The sequence below is a fragment of the Thunnus maccoyii genome, chromosome 6 (assembly GCF_910596095.1).
Source record: "Thunnus maccoyii chromosome 6, fThuMac1.1, whole genome shotgun sequence".
NCBI classification, from domain to species: Eukaryota; Metazoa; Chordata; class Actinopteri; order Scombriformes; family Scombridae; genus Thunnus; species Thunnus maccoyii.
This window is the reverse complement of record NC_056538.1, coordinates 32,206,673-32,223,503: the sequence shown is the minus strand read 5'-3', so window position 1 is coordinate 32,223,503 and position 16,831 is coordinate 32,206,673. Positions and strand designations below refer to the sequence as shown.

At 39.8% G+C, this 16,831-nt stretch overlaps 2 protein-coding genes across 2 annotated transcripts in view; one reads left to right on the top strand and one right to left on the bottom strand.

The window, feature by feature from the left end:
• Window positions 1-15,142, top strand: part of capn5a (calpain 5a) — a 36,565-nt gene extending 21,423 nt beyond the window's left edge. The window contains exons 4-13 of the mRNA XM_042413210.1: window positions 6,150-6,358; window positions 7,062-7,254; window positions 7,365-7,558; window positions 8,596-8,673; window positions 8,936-9,131; window positions 9,236-9,358; window positions 10,428-10,624; window positions 11,494-11,615; window positions 12,409-12,545; window positions 12,678-15,142. Of these exons, the coding sequence (XP_042269144.1) occupies window positions 6,150-6,358; window positions 7,062-7,254; window positions 7,365-7,558; window positions 8,596-8,673; window positions 8,936-9,131; window positions 9,236-9,358; window positions 10,428-10,624; window positions 11,494-11,615; window positions 12,409-12,545; window positions 12,678-12,854 (1,626 nt within the window). The 3' untranslated portion in view covers window positions 12,855-15,142. The remainder of the gene's footprint in view (window positions 1-6,149; window positions 6,359-7,061; window positions 7,255-7,364; window positions 7,559-8,595; window positions 8,674-8,935; window positions 9,132-9,235; window positions 9,359-10,427; window positions 10,625-11,493; window positions 11,616-12,408; window positions 12,546-12,677) is intronic.
• Window positions 762-2,289, bottom strand: ompa (olfactory marker protein a). Its single transcript, XM_042413235.1, has 2 exons — window positions 2,221-2,289; window positions 762-1,193 (listed from the first exon to the last, which is right to left on the bottom strand). The coding sequence occupies exons 1-2, from the start codon at window positions 2,287-2,289 to the stop codon at window positions 762-764; spliced, it is 501 nt and encodes a 166-aa protein (XP_042269169.1).
• Window positions 15,143-16,831: the final 1,689 nt, after the last annotated feature.

Sequence of the window (16,831 nt, the reverse complement as noted above, 5' to 3'; positions counted from 1 at the left end):
CTCATCCTCCTCTGTCCAGTAACACCAGTAATAACCAGTAAGCACCAATGAGAACACACACACACATAGAGAGAAACTGGCAGTCGTCCAAACACAGCTTTCAGTCGATGTTTAATAGTCACACAATCGATCTGTTTTGTGTCGAGCTGACAGTCATGCAGTGTGAATATTTGATATTCCATTCACCGCTACTTGTTTTGCAACTAACTGTAGCACATATGAGTGAATGAAAGAAGAAACACAATAATACCACAACAAGAAAAATAACAAGTCATTCAATACAGACATATCCATAATCACAATATTCAGCTGATCAATACAGACGTGTTTTATTTACCAGAGGAAGATTTTCACTGTTAGTTTCGTAACTTTTGAGTCTATATGAGTTATAAAAATTCAGGTATTGATTTCAATGTTTTGACATTAGCATCCAGAGAAAACATTTATGAATCGTCATGTTTCTGTTCGCACATTGATGATTTATGTTTTAGATAAAATTGATCTTTTAACGTGCAAGAGGATTAATTCCATATTTAGTTTATATAAAGTGCTTTCCTGCTTTTTGTCAAAAATACTTTATTTAAAAGCTTTAAAGCTTAAAATCTTTGTTTGGCTTTTTGGATTGAAATGTTAGAATGAATTGTTGTAAATTAAAGAGGCGGAATTACAGTCTGTTCAATTACAGATTAATCAATAAGTGAGAATATTTAAGCTGATGCGTGTCTGACTGTTTGAAGAGGAGATGCAGAGTGTTTATTGATTCATTTCTCTGGTGTGAACTCGACTGAGCAGCTGAGATTCGCCGCCTCTGCTCCGTCCTTGAAGGCAAACAGGAAGTACATGACCTTCCTGACCTTCGCCAGCTCAGCGATCCTTTCGCCGAACTCCTGCATGTCCGCCTCCAGACATTTGAGCGGCGAATCCTCGGGGTCGACGGCGTTACGCCAAAACGTTCCGATGGGCTCCAGCAGCTGACGGGTCATCAGGTTGGTGAGGTCGGGGGTCCAGTGCTGGGAGATACCGGTGATGGTGACGCGACCGTGACCCGTGAGGGAGAAGTACCAGCGGGTGAAGTTCAGCTCCTGGATGTGGAAGTCCAGCCGATACACGGCCTCATGGGGAAGAAGCAGACGCTCGCCGTCCTGACGCTTCTGTCCCGACCGCTGCAGAGACGACACGCGAAGACGCATCATCTGCGGACGAAGTAAAAGAACACACAGGAAGAAATTAAGATGAGTTGGAGAAGGAGGAGTTATGCGGAAAGCAGGACCAAGAACAGGAGGCCTGGAACCTGTTTCTGATGAGCTGTGAAGAGATTTATACTGGAAATACAGTTTTGTTCTGCTACAAAACCATTCCTGCTCTGTTATCTACAGCCGTCAGCTGGTGTGGAGTAATACTGGAGCCATGTTTTTACATGTGGGTCCTTGTTTTGTTTGTGTGGTAACGTTATGCACCAAGAAACTACAAAAGCAGAGAAGAAGAAGAAGAAGCCTGTAAGCTAGTAAACATGGATGCAAACACTACAGGATCACACATCAGATCCAACATATTTTTATATTATTTATAATATTTTGTTTAATTTTTTTGTCAGAAAATTGAGAAAACATGAAATATTTGCAAATCTTGTTTCGTCCAACCAACACAAAACCTCAAAACTACAATATAAAACAGAGAAAGGCCTTAACGTTTTGAAAAATGACTTAAACGGCTGCAGCTCTAAACCCTCTCCTCTACATTTGATCAGTCACATGATCTCAGGAGCTGCTGACCTCCATGTTAGCCGCCGCCGGGTGGTCGGTTACATCACTGTCAGAAAGGATGAAAATCATGTTTGAGGCAGAGCGTCAGACTGACAGTCAGTATTTTAACTCTTCTGATGAGTCACACTGGAGACGTTAAAGCACCAAACTATAGAAACTTTAAGAGCAGAAGATTATTTCGTCCGTTAAACTGGGAAAAGGAATCCATGTCCAAAAAGTAAAGTGTTTTATTACAAACTTTCTCAGGATATAAAAGATTTCTTAAAGATATACATGATTAATGTTTCATCCAACACGTTAAAACTGCAGAAAACCCCAGAAAAATGATAATATTTGTTAATGTGCATGAAACCTGCGACGTGCAAAAAGAAAACTAATCTAATCAGGTTTTAATATGTGGTTGCAAGACAAAAATGCAACCACAGAGACAGACTTTGTAGTCGGTGTCGTGGCTCACCTCCGTCAGCGCAGTGTCTTCTTTAAACTCCAGCACCATGGTGTTGGAGGGAGATTCGGCCTGGTCCATGTCCGACTTCGGAGGTTGATAATCCCGGGGTTAAGGAGAGGGCAGGAGGGCCTGCCTGTGTGGACGGATGCTGTGATAGATGGAGCTCTGGAAGAGTTTCTGATTTTACCACCTCTCTCTCTCTCTCTCTCTCTCTCTCTCTCTCTCTCTCTCTCTCTCTCTCTGTCTCTCTTTCTCTCTCTTCTCTCATAGGCTCGTATACCTTCTCTCTCTCTGCCTCCACCTCCCCTTTTCCAACTATTTCCATCCCAGTGCAGCAGTTTCTCACTTTTGTCCCCCCCTCCTCCTCCGTCCCCCCCTCTGCCCACAGGCTAGTTTTGTTAGGACACATTGACACATAAAATGAGAGAGACAAGATGAGATCAATGTGAAAACAGCATCAGTCAGAATAATTAGTTGTTCCTCTCTTGTGTTGCTAAAAGCTTATTTTAATCCTTTCAAAGCCTGATAAGTGACATTTCTGCACCAAACATATTTATTAACGTGTTTATAACATGCAATCGAGCATTTTACGCCATCATGAAGGAATTCTGAGCATCACTGAAACCAGCAAACTGCATTTATTTGCATTATTGCAGAACAAAAACCCGTCACATCTCTGCAAAAATAGAATAATTTAACTTGGAATATTATAGAACAGGTTAGAAACATCTGAATATCAAATGAAACTACTCTTAAGCTTCTTTTTTTTTTTTTAAGGTGTCAAGGAGGTGGGTGATGTGTGAGGGTGCTAGGCAACAGGAGGCGCCGATGACGTACAAGAGGGAACTCTGGGAGTTTCCCGAGGGCTTCTGGGAGCTCGACTGGTCTTGGCTCAATGGATCAGTTATTTATTTATATCAGTCATATCACTGAGGATTGTTAATTTGTGTGTGTGTGTGTGTTAATGTGTCGTCAGTAGGGAGGATACGGGGTAGGAAACGTTCCCTTGTTAAAAACCTCGTAAATCCTCCGTCGCTCCTGTTAATTATAGATGCTGAAGGTTAGTTAAGGGGAAACGTGTGGAAAACCTTTTAGAACTAACAAATTGTCAGATGTGATTATTACTTTTGGTGAATTTAAGTCAGTTTTAAATAATAATATCTTTATTTATATAGAGAGTTTACAAAGTGCTTTGACAGACAAAGCAAAAGCAAAGACATGAAACAGAGAACAATAACAGATCTGACCTTAAAAAGATGGCAGCCGAAGGCAAAGAAAGAGAATAAAGAGATGATAAAAAGTTTAAAAGAAAGATGATCTAAAGACAACATTACATAAAAGCAAGTCTGTAGAAATGGGTTTTAAGAAGTGATTTAAAAGAAGTCAGTGATTCTGCAGCCTTATCTCCTCAGGCAGGTCGTTCCAGAGTCGAGGGGTCCTGATGGAAAACACACCTTTAGATTTAAGCCTCAACTTTGGAGCAGCCAGAAGATCCTCACCTGAGGATTGTACGGGGTCAACATATCTGTTATGTAGCTTGGAGCTTCAGACCCAGACGTGTTCTAAAAGTGATCAGTAAAAATCTTAAAATCAATTCTAAAACGAACAGGGAGCCAACGGAGAGAAGCCAGGATTGGGGTGATGTGATGTCGTCTGTTAAAACCAGTAAGAAGCCGAGCTGCTGCTGCGTTCTGGACCAGCTGGAGGCAGAACAGGGATTTTTGTTTTTGTTATACCGGAAAGGAAGGAGTTACAGTAATCTAGTTTAGAGGAAATGAAAGCGTGGATGATTTTTTCAAGGTGGGAACGGTGGAGCATCGGCTTAATTCTGGAAATGGTTCTGATTTGGAGGAAGCAGGACTGGACAACTTTGTTAGTGTGTGGTTTGAAACTTAGACCTGAATCGATCAGTACTCTGAGATTTCTGGCGGTGGGCTTCATGTAGGTGGATAGACTGATGGGGTTATACGGATTAGGAGGACTGAACAGTTTGACTTCTGTTGTTGAATTATTGAGTTGAAGGAAATTTCGTGCCATCCAACAGTTGACAGTTGGAGGATCTGGAACATCCGGCTCCTAATTTATTGTTTTTATTTTTATTTTAAACACTTTTGGAGACTCGTACCTGTTTATGTATCTGAACTGAATATTATTTGTACTCTTGCAACAGCGTGCAACAGTTGACTTTGCCTGTTTATTGTTGTAATGTTCTTAGTTTTAACTGGTTAAATAAAAACTGGAGAAGAAAGAAAGAAAAAAGATTTGTATTAGTTCTCATTGTATAGAGGAGCATCTTTTAGTGGAATTTAAAACAGGAAATAATAATAATAATAATAATAAATTAGATTTATATTAGCTATAGATAGCACCTTTCAAAACACCCAAGGCACTTTACAGAAAAAGGAAGAGAAAAAAGAAAACTAAGCCGATCTTAAATAATAAACAGCTGAGAGGTTAACAGGTTAACTGTGGGCCAAAAGCCTGAGCAAACAGGTTTTGAGGGCTGATTTGAAAGAGTCCAGATGGTGGGGGGCTGCCACGCTGAAGGCTCAGTCTCCAAAAGTGCATCCGTAGGTGCAGGGGACGGAGAGCAGCCCCGAGTCGGGAAGGTGTGTGTTGGTGGAGGAGGTCTGAAAGGTACTGGGGGGGTCCAGGGAGTGGAGGGATTTGTAGGTGAGGAGGAGGAGGGGTTTGTAGGAGATGCGGTATTTCACAGGGAGCCAGTGTAGGTGAATGAGAGTGGGGGGTGATGTGCTGCCAGGGTTTGGTGTGGGTAAGAACCCCGGCAGCTGAGTTCTGGACATATTGGATCCTGTCCAGGGTTTTACTGGGAACCCCGAACAGGACTCCATTGCAGTAGTCCAGACGATTTGAGATGAAAGTGTCATAAAAACAAAAACAGGATTTTTAAGCCTCTTTCCACTTTTATTTGAATACAAATACAAACACTGAGATCTCTGCACATCCCTAGTTCCTATAATACTAAGTTAAGCCAGTTAACAGTGATGTAGATTCTTCTTCTCTCCCTCCTTCTCTCTCTCTGTCTGTCTGTGTGCAGCTAACAGATTATATAATATACTGTAGGTTGTTTGCCTGGATGCTGTAGCCGTTGTGTTGGGGACAGATTCTGCTTGATGTAGTTGGTTCTTCAGTCGATCTGCTGCATAAAGAGCTTAAAGTAACTCGATTACTGCATGACTTTCTGTGTTTCATGCATATAAGTGAGTGTGTGTAAGTCGTTCATTTGATACATGCGTTGGTCTATTTAGATTTAATTTAGGATTCAGTTATTTTCTTGATTAATTGATCGTTTGGTCGATGGTGATAAATGCAGCCACAAATGTTTTTTGTCTCGGCCAGTAGTCCATAAATCAAAGATATTCAGGTTACTATCATAGAAGACTAAAGACACCAGAAAATATTGACGTTTAAGAAGCTGATCCCAGAAAAGTTTTGTATTTTTTTCTTAAACAATGACTAAAAACAATTAATGATTCATTTTCTGTCAATCGACTAACTGATTAACGGTGATTGTTGCAGCTCTACATTCAGTACTGATCTGTATCTGTATCAGAATCTAAGCTTTGTACTTCATATATTTCTGTATGTATTTCTTCTGTCAATGTTATAAATATTAGAAGTTTAACTTTGTTGATACAATGATGACACTTATCTGACTCGGCTTCTTAGTTTCAGAGTTAATTTGACATCATTAACGTTAAAACACACGGTTATATCTACAGTAAATGTCCAGTAAAGCGTCACTATGTCTGATACCCGAGTGGATGTGAACGGATCTTATTTCTATAAATAAGTTTATGAATCGTATAAACAAATTATTGTACACAAGTCAAACCTCGCTTTATATTTTGAACTGAAACCTAAACTCTGACAGACGATCGTGCTCATGAGATCTTTTTTTTTTTTTTATCCTCCAGGTGATTCCCGACTGGAAGGACCAGGAGTGGGATAAAGATAAGCCGGAGTCCTACGCCGGGATGTTCCACTTCCGGTTCTGGCGGTTTGGCGAGTGGGTGGATGTGGTGATCGATGACCGGCTGCCAACGGCGAACGGAGAGCTGGTTTACTGTCACTCCAACGACAGCAACGAGTTCTGGAGCGCGCTGGTGGAGAAAGCCTACGCCAAGTCAGTACTGGCACTGAGTGTGTTGGTGTGTGTGTGTGTGTGTGTGTGTGTGTTAGTGTGTGTGTGTGTGTGTCTCCGTGTGTTGGTGTGTGTGTTGGTGTGTGTGTGTGTGTGTGTGTTAGTGTGTGTGTGTGTGTGTCTCCGTGTGTTGGTGTGTGTGTTGGTGTGTGTGTGTGTGTGTGTGTCTCCGTGTGTTGGTGTGTGTGTGTGTGTGTGTGTGTGTGTGTGTCTCCATGTGTTGGTGTGTGTGTGTGTGTGTGTGTGTCTCCATGTGTTGGTGTGTGTGTTGGTGTGTGTGTGTGTGTGTGTGTGTGTGTCTCCGTGTGTTGGTGTGTGTTGGTGTGTGTGTTGGTGTGTGTGTGTGTGTGTGTGTGTGTGTGTGTGTGTGTGTCTCCGTGTGTTGGTGTGTGTTGGTGTGTGTTGGTGTGTGTGTGTCTCTGTGTGTTGATGTGTGTTGGTGTATGTGTTGGTGTGTGTGTTGGTGTGTGTGTGTGTGTGTGTGTGTGTGTGTGTGTCTCTGTGTGTTGGTGTGTGTAGAGACTCTTTCTCAAATGTATCATGTTTATGTCATGACTGTTATTTTCTGTTGCAGACAAAAAAGAATCAGCATCAATGAAATGTGTTAAAATGTTGTGACACAACAAGTACGTCTGTATGCATTAATGATTGTTGGTGTGTGTGTGTGTGTGTGTGTGTTTTCTAGGATGTGCGGATGCTATGAGGCGCTGGATGGCGGCAACACGGCCGACGCTCTTGTGGATTTCACCGGAGGCGTGTCGGAGCAAATGGACTTGATGGAGAACGGAGTCAAAGAGGATGAAGAGAAACGCAACGAGCTGTTCGAGAGAGTCCTGAAGATCCACAACAGAGGAGGCCTCATCAGCTGCTCCATCCGGGTGAGTAGAGAACAAACCCCCACACACGCTGCCGGCTGAGTGATCGAATGAATCGATTTATGATGTACGGGCTGACTTAACCGGCGCCGCCGCTGGCCGTGTCGTCCCAGGCAACCAGTGCAGCAGACATGGAGGCCAGGCTGGCCTGCGGCCTGGTGAAGGGCCACGCCTACGCGGTGACGGACGTCCGCAGGGTGAGGCTGGGCCACGGCCTGCTGGCCTACTTCAGGTCAGACAAGCTCACCATGATTCGCATGAGAAACCCCTGGGGGCAGAGAGAGTGGAACGGGCCCTGGAGCGACAGGTGAGGAAGACGAGTGTGTTAACTGTAGATGCATGAGTCAAGTTTGACATCAGCCAAATCCTCCAGAATCCAGAAAGGCAGTATCAAAAGTTAAAGTGTAAAAATGAACCGTATGACTGATATTATTTATGACATTCTTAGATTATTAATGCTGATGTAACAATCTAGGAAATGCACCGTGCTAACCAAGCTAGCAGTTAGCATTAGGCTCAGCTCCATCCTCTCGGTCACTTCTGGCTCCAAAAAAACCCAAGATGGCGACGGTCAAAATGCCAAACTTGAAGTCCACAAACCAATGAGTGATCTATGGTCGGACCCCTCCACAGACTCACAAGATAAAATAATCATTACAGGTCTTTTTCTTTTAATATTGGATCATTTTTTACCAAATTTTTTGACCAAACCAAAAGTTTAGAGGGGAAAACAACAACTCAGACATCATAAAAATGACAACTAGTAACAATAATAATAATAATTTTCTCTGAAATGTAGTGAATTATGAAGTAGTAAAAAGTGAAAGTACTCATGTTGAGTACAACTACCTGTATTCGAGAGGAAGATCTCAGGTTTCTCTCAGCAACATTTCAAGTGGAAATTCTTAATGTGTCTCAGTGACAAACACAAACTTAACAAAAAGTCCATATTAACATGCTAAAGCTGACATTTTACTGCTTTAGATATCAACAAATATGAAATGATGTCGTAGACCAACATTTGAAACTTGTAAATCATGAATCTGTTGAGAAGCTGGTGGATGATGATGGTCTGACCATTTAATTCTGCCCAGTTTGAAAACACACTGACTGGTTTGAGGTAATTTTTTACTTTGGTGTTGACATGTTAACTTTTTACTGCACACATTTACTGTTACCTTGTTTATTCATCTCCACCAACAAGCTTTTATTATTAAGCCCAAAAGTCATTTGATGCAAAGATCTTCACTCCATTTGTTGATCAAATGCTCTGTTTAAAAAATCTTTACGACTCAGTGGTTTCACCGACATGTAGCTGAAGACTTTTTTTCTGCCTGTTTGCAGCTCTGAAGAGTGGCAGAAGGTCAGTAAGAGTGAGAGGGAGAATATCGGCGTCACTGTGCAGGACGACGGCGAGTTCTGGTGAGTTTTAGTGTAACGCTGCCCCCTGCTGACGGGAAGCCGCTACCTGCACGAGACTTTCATTCATAGACCTACAATAACTCTCAGGCATCTGTTATATTAACATTTGTACAACCTTCATCTAGCAAAAATTATGTATATAATAAAAACATATCCTACTGAACTTGCACCTCAATCTCTTTGTTGAAATAATGTTATTTAATCATATTTAATCATAAATATCTCTGATTAATGATGAATAATAATTTCTCTCTTCCTGCAGGATGACATTTGATGACTTCATCGCTAACTTCACAGACCTCATCCTGTGTCGTCTTATCAACACCTCCTACCTGAGTCTCCATAAGACCTGGGAGGAGGCTGTGATGCGGGGCTCCTGGCGTCGCCACGACGACCCGCTTCTCAACCGAGCGGGTGGCTGCACCAACAACAAGCAGACCTTCCTCCAGAACCCGCAGGTGTTTACTTTCTCTAATTTTAATTCATCATTATCTCAGACTTATGTACTTTGAAACAGTGACAACTCTGTGTGTGCGCTCACGTCTCATCTCTTGTGTCGCAGTACGTGTTTGACGTGAAGAAGCCGGAGGACGAGGCGCTGATCTGTTTGGAGCAGAAAGACCGCAGAGCCAGACTGAAAGAAGGACGAGGAGAGAATCTGGCTATCGGCTTTGACATACACAGGGTCAGCTCAGTGTGTGTGTGTGTGTGTGTTTTCAGGACATTCACAGATGTTATTATAAAATCCTTTAGGTGTAAGTGTAAACTGAATTTTAAATGAAGGTGGATTTATTGCAGGCTGTTGTATTAGATTGGATGATGTACCTGATAAACTGGCAACTAGTTATATATTGTGTAATCCAGTGGAAGGTGCAGTCGTGTTGTTTGTCAGTGCAATAATTAGGCCAAATACTGTTAAAGCTTCTGGAAAAGTGGCTTGAAATCATAAAAATGCATATATGATATCAAAGTTGAATGTCTCATTAAGCATCCACGAAAATCTGAATGAAAATAAACATTCATAACTATTAGAAAACTGAGCTCAAAAACAGCTCATTTGGCTGCTCAAACCATTTCTCAGGACTGTGTGGGCGTGTCCAGATCACGTTTGATTGACAGCTCACTTTCAGCTCAAGTACCGTTTTATTTTCTATTCATTCACTAAAACGTTTTGCTGATATTGAATAAAATACCAAATCTATCAAATGGACCCTACTTGGTTAGAAAGCTTGAATAATCCACTAACTAACAAACTAGGTTAGACCACCTGAAACTGTGTTTTTATTTAACTATACCTCCCGGTGTATGATGCTAATCATTTTAGCATCTTTCATTCACTTACATGAAAAACAATCCAATAAGAACTGAGGAAATTGTTTGCACAACTCTGCACTACTTTGAAACTGGAAAAATACAATTTGCAGAGTTTATGAACTTGGAACATCTCAGCCAACTGTCAGTATTATTCATTAAAAATATGCTATTTAGATCTCAGTTTGTGGGGTAAATAATCACCCAAGGAAATAAATATATAAATAACGCTGGTTTCTTGGCCACTGCTGGATTAGTTTGTATAATTGGCACCATGTGAAGAAAAGATTTGTTCTACAGTATCAACACGCAGGTGTGTTTGATGCCACATACGACTAATATAATATAAAATATGTGACACAGCTTATGAAATATTATATATTTGTAAATTAAATCTATTAATCTATTTATGTATCTGTTCCTCGCTGTCTCTCTGTGTTCAGGTGGAGTTAAACAGGACCTACCGTATGCACGTCCCCCAGCAGAAGGTCGGCGGGAGCATTTACATCAACTCGAGGTCTGTGTTTCTTCGCATCGACCTGACAGAGGGGCGCTACGTCATCATACCCACGACCTTTGACCCCGGCCTGGAGGGAGACTTCCTGCTCCGCATCTTCACCGACGTGCCGTCTGACTGCAAGTAAAGACACGATGCGCTCGTTTGAATTCCGGTTTTGTTGTTTCCGTTCGACCGTTTCAGTGCTTGTTGTTCAGCAGCATTACTGGATATCAAACTGATAAATTCATGTTGTGAAGTGAAATCAACATTGTTTGAAATGGAAAAGTTCTTGAACACTTCAATCAAAAGCACAATTTGAAATGTGTCAAAGGAAAATTCAAACATATAAGAAAATATGAAAGAGAAAATGAATTATTAAGATAAAAAGCTATTTTTTTGTTTTGTTTTTCAGTTTCATCCCTACCTTTAGCATTTTAACCCTCCTGTTGTCCTCAGGTCAATTTTGACCCGGGAGAAAATGGTTTCAAAACAGTATCCTGACTAAGAAATTATGAATTATTTCAACTATAGTTGAGATCAGAGGAAAATATGTTGATGGATTATGGCAGACTGGTGTTGCCATAATATACTGTTAAACATGGGCTAACCACACCCTGACTGACTTGCCATAATATACCTGACTAAACTTTTACATCTACCAGTCTGCCATAATCCATCAACATATTTTCCTCTTAATTCAATTGTAGTTAAAATAATTCATAATTTCTTAGTCAGGATACTGTTTTGAAACCATTTCAATTTTTTGACAGCACATAATGACACCTGTTGTCTTCCTGGGTCAAAATTGACCCGAGAACAACAGGAGGGTTAAACATAGCTTTTCTTCGTATGTAAGTTATTAGCATGTAAAACAGTTTCCAGATCACCAAAAGAAAGAAAAGGTTTTATTTTTGTGATTGATGTTGTGAACTAAACACGTCTCCCTGTCTGTCTCTCCGTCTGTCTCTCTGTCCGTCTCTCTGTCTGTCTCTCCGTCTGTCTCTCTGTAGGGAGCTGACTCTCCATGAGCCTCCACAGACCTGCTGGTCCGGGTTGTGTGGTTATCCCTCTCTGGTCACTCAAGTCCACATCATGCAGGCTAATGGACTCGCAGGACAAGACTCTGACGGAGGTAGATTTGTCCTCAACACTGTAATCAACACTGACTCAGAGACACTTGACATGATATTTGCTTTTCACCATCAACTGTGTTTTTAAGGTGTTTTAGTGTGAATTATTATTGTGTTTGTTTGTGTCATTATCTTTAATCCTTTATATTTTGGGTTTTTTATTATTTAAAAGTCTTTGTGTCACTTTTAAAACAGTTAAGAAAACTCACCTGCAGCAGTTTCCAGCACAGTGTTGGTTTTGGCCAGTAGATGTCAGTAGCAGCTTTATAATGTCAGTGACAGCTGCTGTAATTCTGACATTGGAGCAAGTTACACCAGTCAGAATGTAAAATGGTTATGATGGCAGACAGCTGACTATTTTTGCTGCACAACAATTATTTATTTTTTATGATTATATACCAATACATTTAGTTAAATGCATGCACTGTATGAAAACATTGAAAAATCAACATAAAAGTCAAGTCAAAGTTAGTTAAATTTCTTTTCAGATTTAGTGATTTTGAGATAAAATGAAAAAATGTTTATACTGTATTGTCTTGTTTAGGAGTATAGTGACCCCACTATGCCTAAATCTTTCCAAATCTTCATTTTACAGTCAGTGTTTTAGCTTCTGCTACATACAGTATGTTAGACTGTAGCTAATTGAAATGGAGATGTGGTTTGCTGTTGTAGCCTAGAAGCTCAGACAACATGTCCTGATCTTAAATAAAACATAAATTAATTAAATCCATTAAAGTGAAAGACATTGTGTTTATCCAGCTGTTCTCAGATGCTTATATGTGTGTGTGTCTCCAGTGTCGGACCCCTACGTGATAATTCGTTGCGAAGGACACAAAGTTCGTTCTCCAGTCCATAAAAACACTCGCAGCCCCGTCTTCAACACCAAGGGGCTCTTCTACAGGAAGAAAGCCAACCAGCCAATCAGCATTGAGGTTAGTGTGTGTGTGTGTGTGTTTGTATCCACGTACAGCTGACGGGAAACTGTAAATATATATATATATATATATATATATATAAATATGAATGAATCAAGCGGTGACTTCCTCTCTCACTGTGTCTCTCAGATCTACAACCACAACGTGTTGATGGATTCCTTCATGGGTCAGGTGACGCTGCCAGCCGAGCAAGGCGATTTCCAGCAGACGCTCCACCTGAGGGACAAAGGCAATCGCCAGGACAACGACCTCCCCGGGACAGTCACCGTCACCATAGTGACCAGCACGGTGCTCACCAACATCTGAGACGGACCACGAAAAAAACGTCCAGTCAGGGTTGAATCAGCTGTGTCGTTAAAGTTTACCAAACTACCGGATTACAGCTTCACAGTTGTTTACCTATAAGGGCAAATATTCAGCATGAACAGAGCGTTTACATTTTTACAAGACTAACTTTATAGAGGAATTGATGAAAATTACAACACTTTTACTGTGTTGCTCTTAAATGTCTGTTTACAAAATCATTTACATTATCTGTATTGGGTTTATTTGTATATTTTCTAATGATTTGTAGCTTATCCTTTCGGATCTTATGTCCATATCAACCACTATTAGCAGCGTAACACTGTGTTTAAACACAGCCAGCTTCCATTGTGGCATTAGATAATATATATATATATATATATAAGTCTTCTCTTCACTAACGCGGTGATACCACTTGTACACATGCTGCAGCAGGAACAGCACTGGGCTGTATGATAACTTTAATGGCCACAGTCGCCCAAAAAGACTTTTTCTTGCACACAATCAACACAAAAGAGTTAAAGCTTTAAGACAATTAATACTTTTTTCTAAGCATCACACTCAAAAAAATGACTCTGTATTATCAGAATTTGATGAATCTTAATGAAAAGAGCCGCATCAGTAAATTAACTTGTGTGCAAGGAATCAGAAGGAAGTCAGTCAGGGCGCGGTTAGCCTAGCTTAGCATAAAGAGCTAGCCTGCTCTGACCAGAGTGAAACAGAACAAATATCAAAACCTCTCAGGTAACATTCACATCATACCTGTATACTGTGGTTAAAATAAACTGTGGTGCCCATTTGTTTTTGTTTTTTTAAATCTTTTTAAAAAAAAACTGTTAGTTCAACTTCTACATGTAAGAAATATACTGAGATTGAAGAAAGTCTCTGTTGTGGTTTATAGTGTGAAAATAAAGCGGAGCAACAGGATTTGAGTTTGTAGATAAGTGATGAATTTGTTAAGATCTTCTGTTGAAACAATCTACTAAAACTGACACTGCACTATTTTATGAATCATTCACTCACATTACATGTTTTAATCACACTTTCTGCACAGAAAAATATACAACTTCTTTTTCAAATTGTTCTTATTAAACTTTTACAGTGCAAAAAAAGTAAAGAAATACAAACAAACAAACTAATAACAGTCATAGTCATGGAGGAGGAGAAGTAAAGTACTTTAATATTGTATTTAAGTATAGTATTTGAGTAAATGTACTTATTTACTGTGTGTAACATCTTCGTGTCCAGAGGTGCGAGACGAGTTTTTCTTTTTCTTTTTTAAAATGTTTCTTTGATTGAGTCTCTGCAGATAAACAAAGCTGGACAAGACATGTCGGCTGAGACTGAGGTGTGCAGGGGGGCTTCTCATGTACGATGATGATGATGATGATGATGATGATGATGATGATGATGATGGTGTGTGTGTGTGTGTGTGTGTGATGATGTACATATACGTGTCCACAGAGAATAATGAGAATTAGATTCACATCAGAAGCTGATATAATAACAATAATAATTCATCAATATCAGCATCAGTGACACTAATAGTAGCTTTATCAATAGTTACAATAATATAACATATAATAATAATAATAATGATAAATATACGACTTCTGTATGTTTTGATCAGCTCACTGAACCTCGATTGGTTTTGCCAATAAAGATTATTTATTGACGATGGCAGCATGTTGTTATAATGTTGATAAAAAGAGAAAAGCCGTGTTATAGTATGTTTGTATTTTTCATGGTGTGATCTCAACATCACTTTAAATGAAGCTCACCCTCAACGATTCCTCCGAGAATCTTAAATAAAGGTTGAATGAAAAGAGGCGGAAATCATAAACTTTTCAAACACATTTCAGTACGAACGTCAGTATTTTTTTTCATCTCTCTCTCAGAAAGAAAACAACTTATTTCCTCAAACGTTAAACCACTTTCTTTAATGCCAAATGCAGTTTATTCTCTTTAAAATGTGTTGTACCTCTGACCACATCCAGACTTTCTAGTTTGTGTCTTTTAGATTTTATGAAACTTTTTTTTTTCTTCAAGATGCCAAATATGAAATGTTTTCCTAGTTTTGATAGTATGCATGGACTGGTTGTCATTGTTTGATTGATTAACGTCTCCTGTTTGAACTTCTCTTGTTGATAAATTCTTATTTTTTTGCATTCAGTATTTTCTTTTTGCAGGTGTCTGGTATTCTGTTTTATTCTCCATCATCGTATGAGTTTATTGCTTAATGAATGTTTGTAACCGAAACGTTGCTTTTTCAATAAAACTTACTGACAGTTTTCGCTTAAAGCCTCTTGACTTGCCGTGAAATGACGGAAGGTGACCTGTAAACTAAATAAGACATGAAAGGTTGCATGAAGATTGAGAGAGATTCAGGCAGTCTAGTGGTCGACATTCATCCAGGTAACAGGATGTTGGTTCCTCTGGATCAGGGGCAGCTTGGACAGTTCAAAGCACTTTTATTTTACAGTAAATAAAACCATATGCTGCGTCGGCTTTGTTGTCTTTACAAGCAGCAGAGTAGTTTCTTTTAGGTCATAACCTTTTCATTCAGTTATTTAATCAAGTATGTTTTGTTTTATCTGCATATTCAGCAGTTCTCTCTAACTGCTCCTCCATCTTTACATTACATTTCAAGATTTGCATGTCACCAAAACTTTTGGCATAATTGCAACACCACATTTCTGAAATTAATAAAACATTCATGTTAAAATATAACATAAATGCACCTGAGAGTCACACAGTTCATTAAAGCCAGTCAGTTCATCACAGAGTCATCTATGAAAGCAACGAGAAATGAAAATATGCATTTATGTATTTATTTTACTGACTTTATCTCATCGTCTTTCTACAAGAGCTCACAAGACAAAAAGGACGGTTTAATATTTAACAATGTGTAGGATTTTATAATCGTGTTTTTCATATAAGTAACTAAAGCGGTTAGATAAATGTAGAGGAGTAAAATGTACAATATTTTCCTCTGAAATGTGGTTGATTTGAGGCATAAAGTAGCATCAAAGTCCCCCTCCACTCAAAAATATGTTCCTTCAGTTCAATATTTGAGCTTCACTGTGCAGAATGATGTATGTTTGACACTTGAAGGCTGTTTTCACATTTAAGTTTGTCATTGAAAAACTGATTTTAAAGGGGACCTGTTACACTCATTTGCAGCTCTATATTTTTATTCTGGGATTCCACTAAAGTAGCTTTTCATGATTTACAGTTAAAAACTCCTTATTTATCTTCTACTGGTCCTTTATGCAGAGCCTCAGTTCAGCCTCTGTCTGAAACAGGCCGTTTTAGCTCCTGTCTCTTTAAGGCTCGCCTCCTGATGAGCCCACTCTGTTCTGATTGGCCAGTTTTCAGGAATCCTGCCGAGGGGCAGCCGTGTCAATAGTGTTAAGTTACTGCTGATGCAAACCCAACATTTCCTGCTTTACTGCTTCATCTTAATAGCTTTTAAATGACTGAATAACCGGAGACATCTCAATACTAGCAGAGCTTCGTTAGCGACACTAAATAACCAGCTGACACAACAACATCTGGAGATATTTGGAGCTGTTTGTTGAGCGGTAATGTAGGGGGGAACAGTACAAACAGAAACAGCCACAGTGATGATGATGTTTGATGAAGAGCTGGAGACAACCAGCACACCTCCAACAGGTAAACAACTTATTTTACTTTGTCCTGCTGTGTAATGAAGTCATGGCTCAGCGTGACTACCCCCAATACAATGAAAAAACACCATAATGTTAGCGGAGCGGAGCAGTGAAATGGCGCACTGTGCTTGGAGCAGATGACCATATTAAGAAATCCGTCACCAGCTGACATCGGCTCAGGCTGAAAGTAGAAAAAAAAACTGTTGGAAACTGAGCATCTGAAGCATAGACTGTAAAAAATATGGAGGTAGTCACCATGATTTGATTTTTGGAGTCAGAAGTGACCATATTTGGACGAGAGGGTGGAGC

What these genes read in the sequence shown, in the direction of transcription:
- ompa (XM_042413235.1), bottom strand. Translation starts at nt 2,289, where the DNA reads ATGGACCAGGCCGAATCTCCCTCCAACACCATGGTGCTGGAGTTTAAA. An exon ending in AAGACACTGCGCTGACGGAG is followed by an intron (nt 1,194 to 2,220) that starts GTGAGCCACGAC and finishes CTTCGTCCGCAG; the next exon opens with ATGATGCGTCTTCGCGTGTC.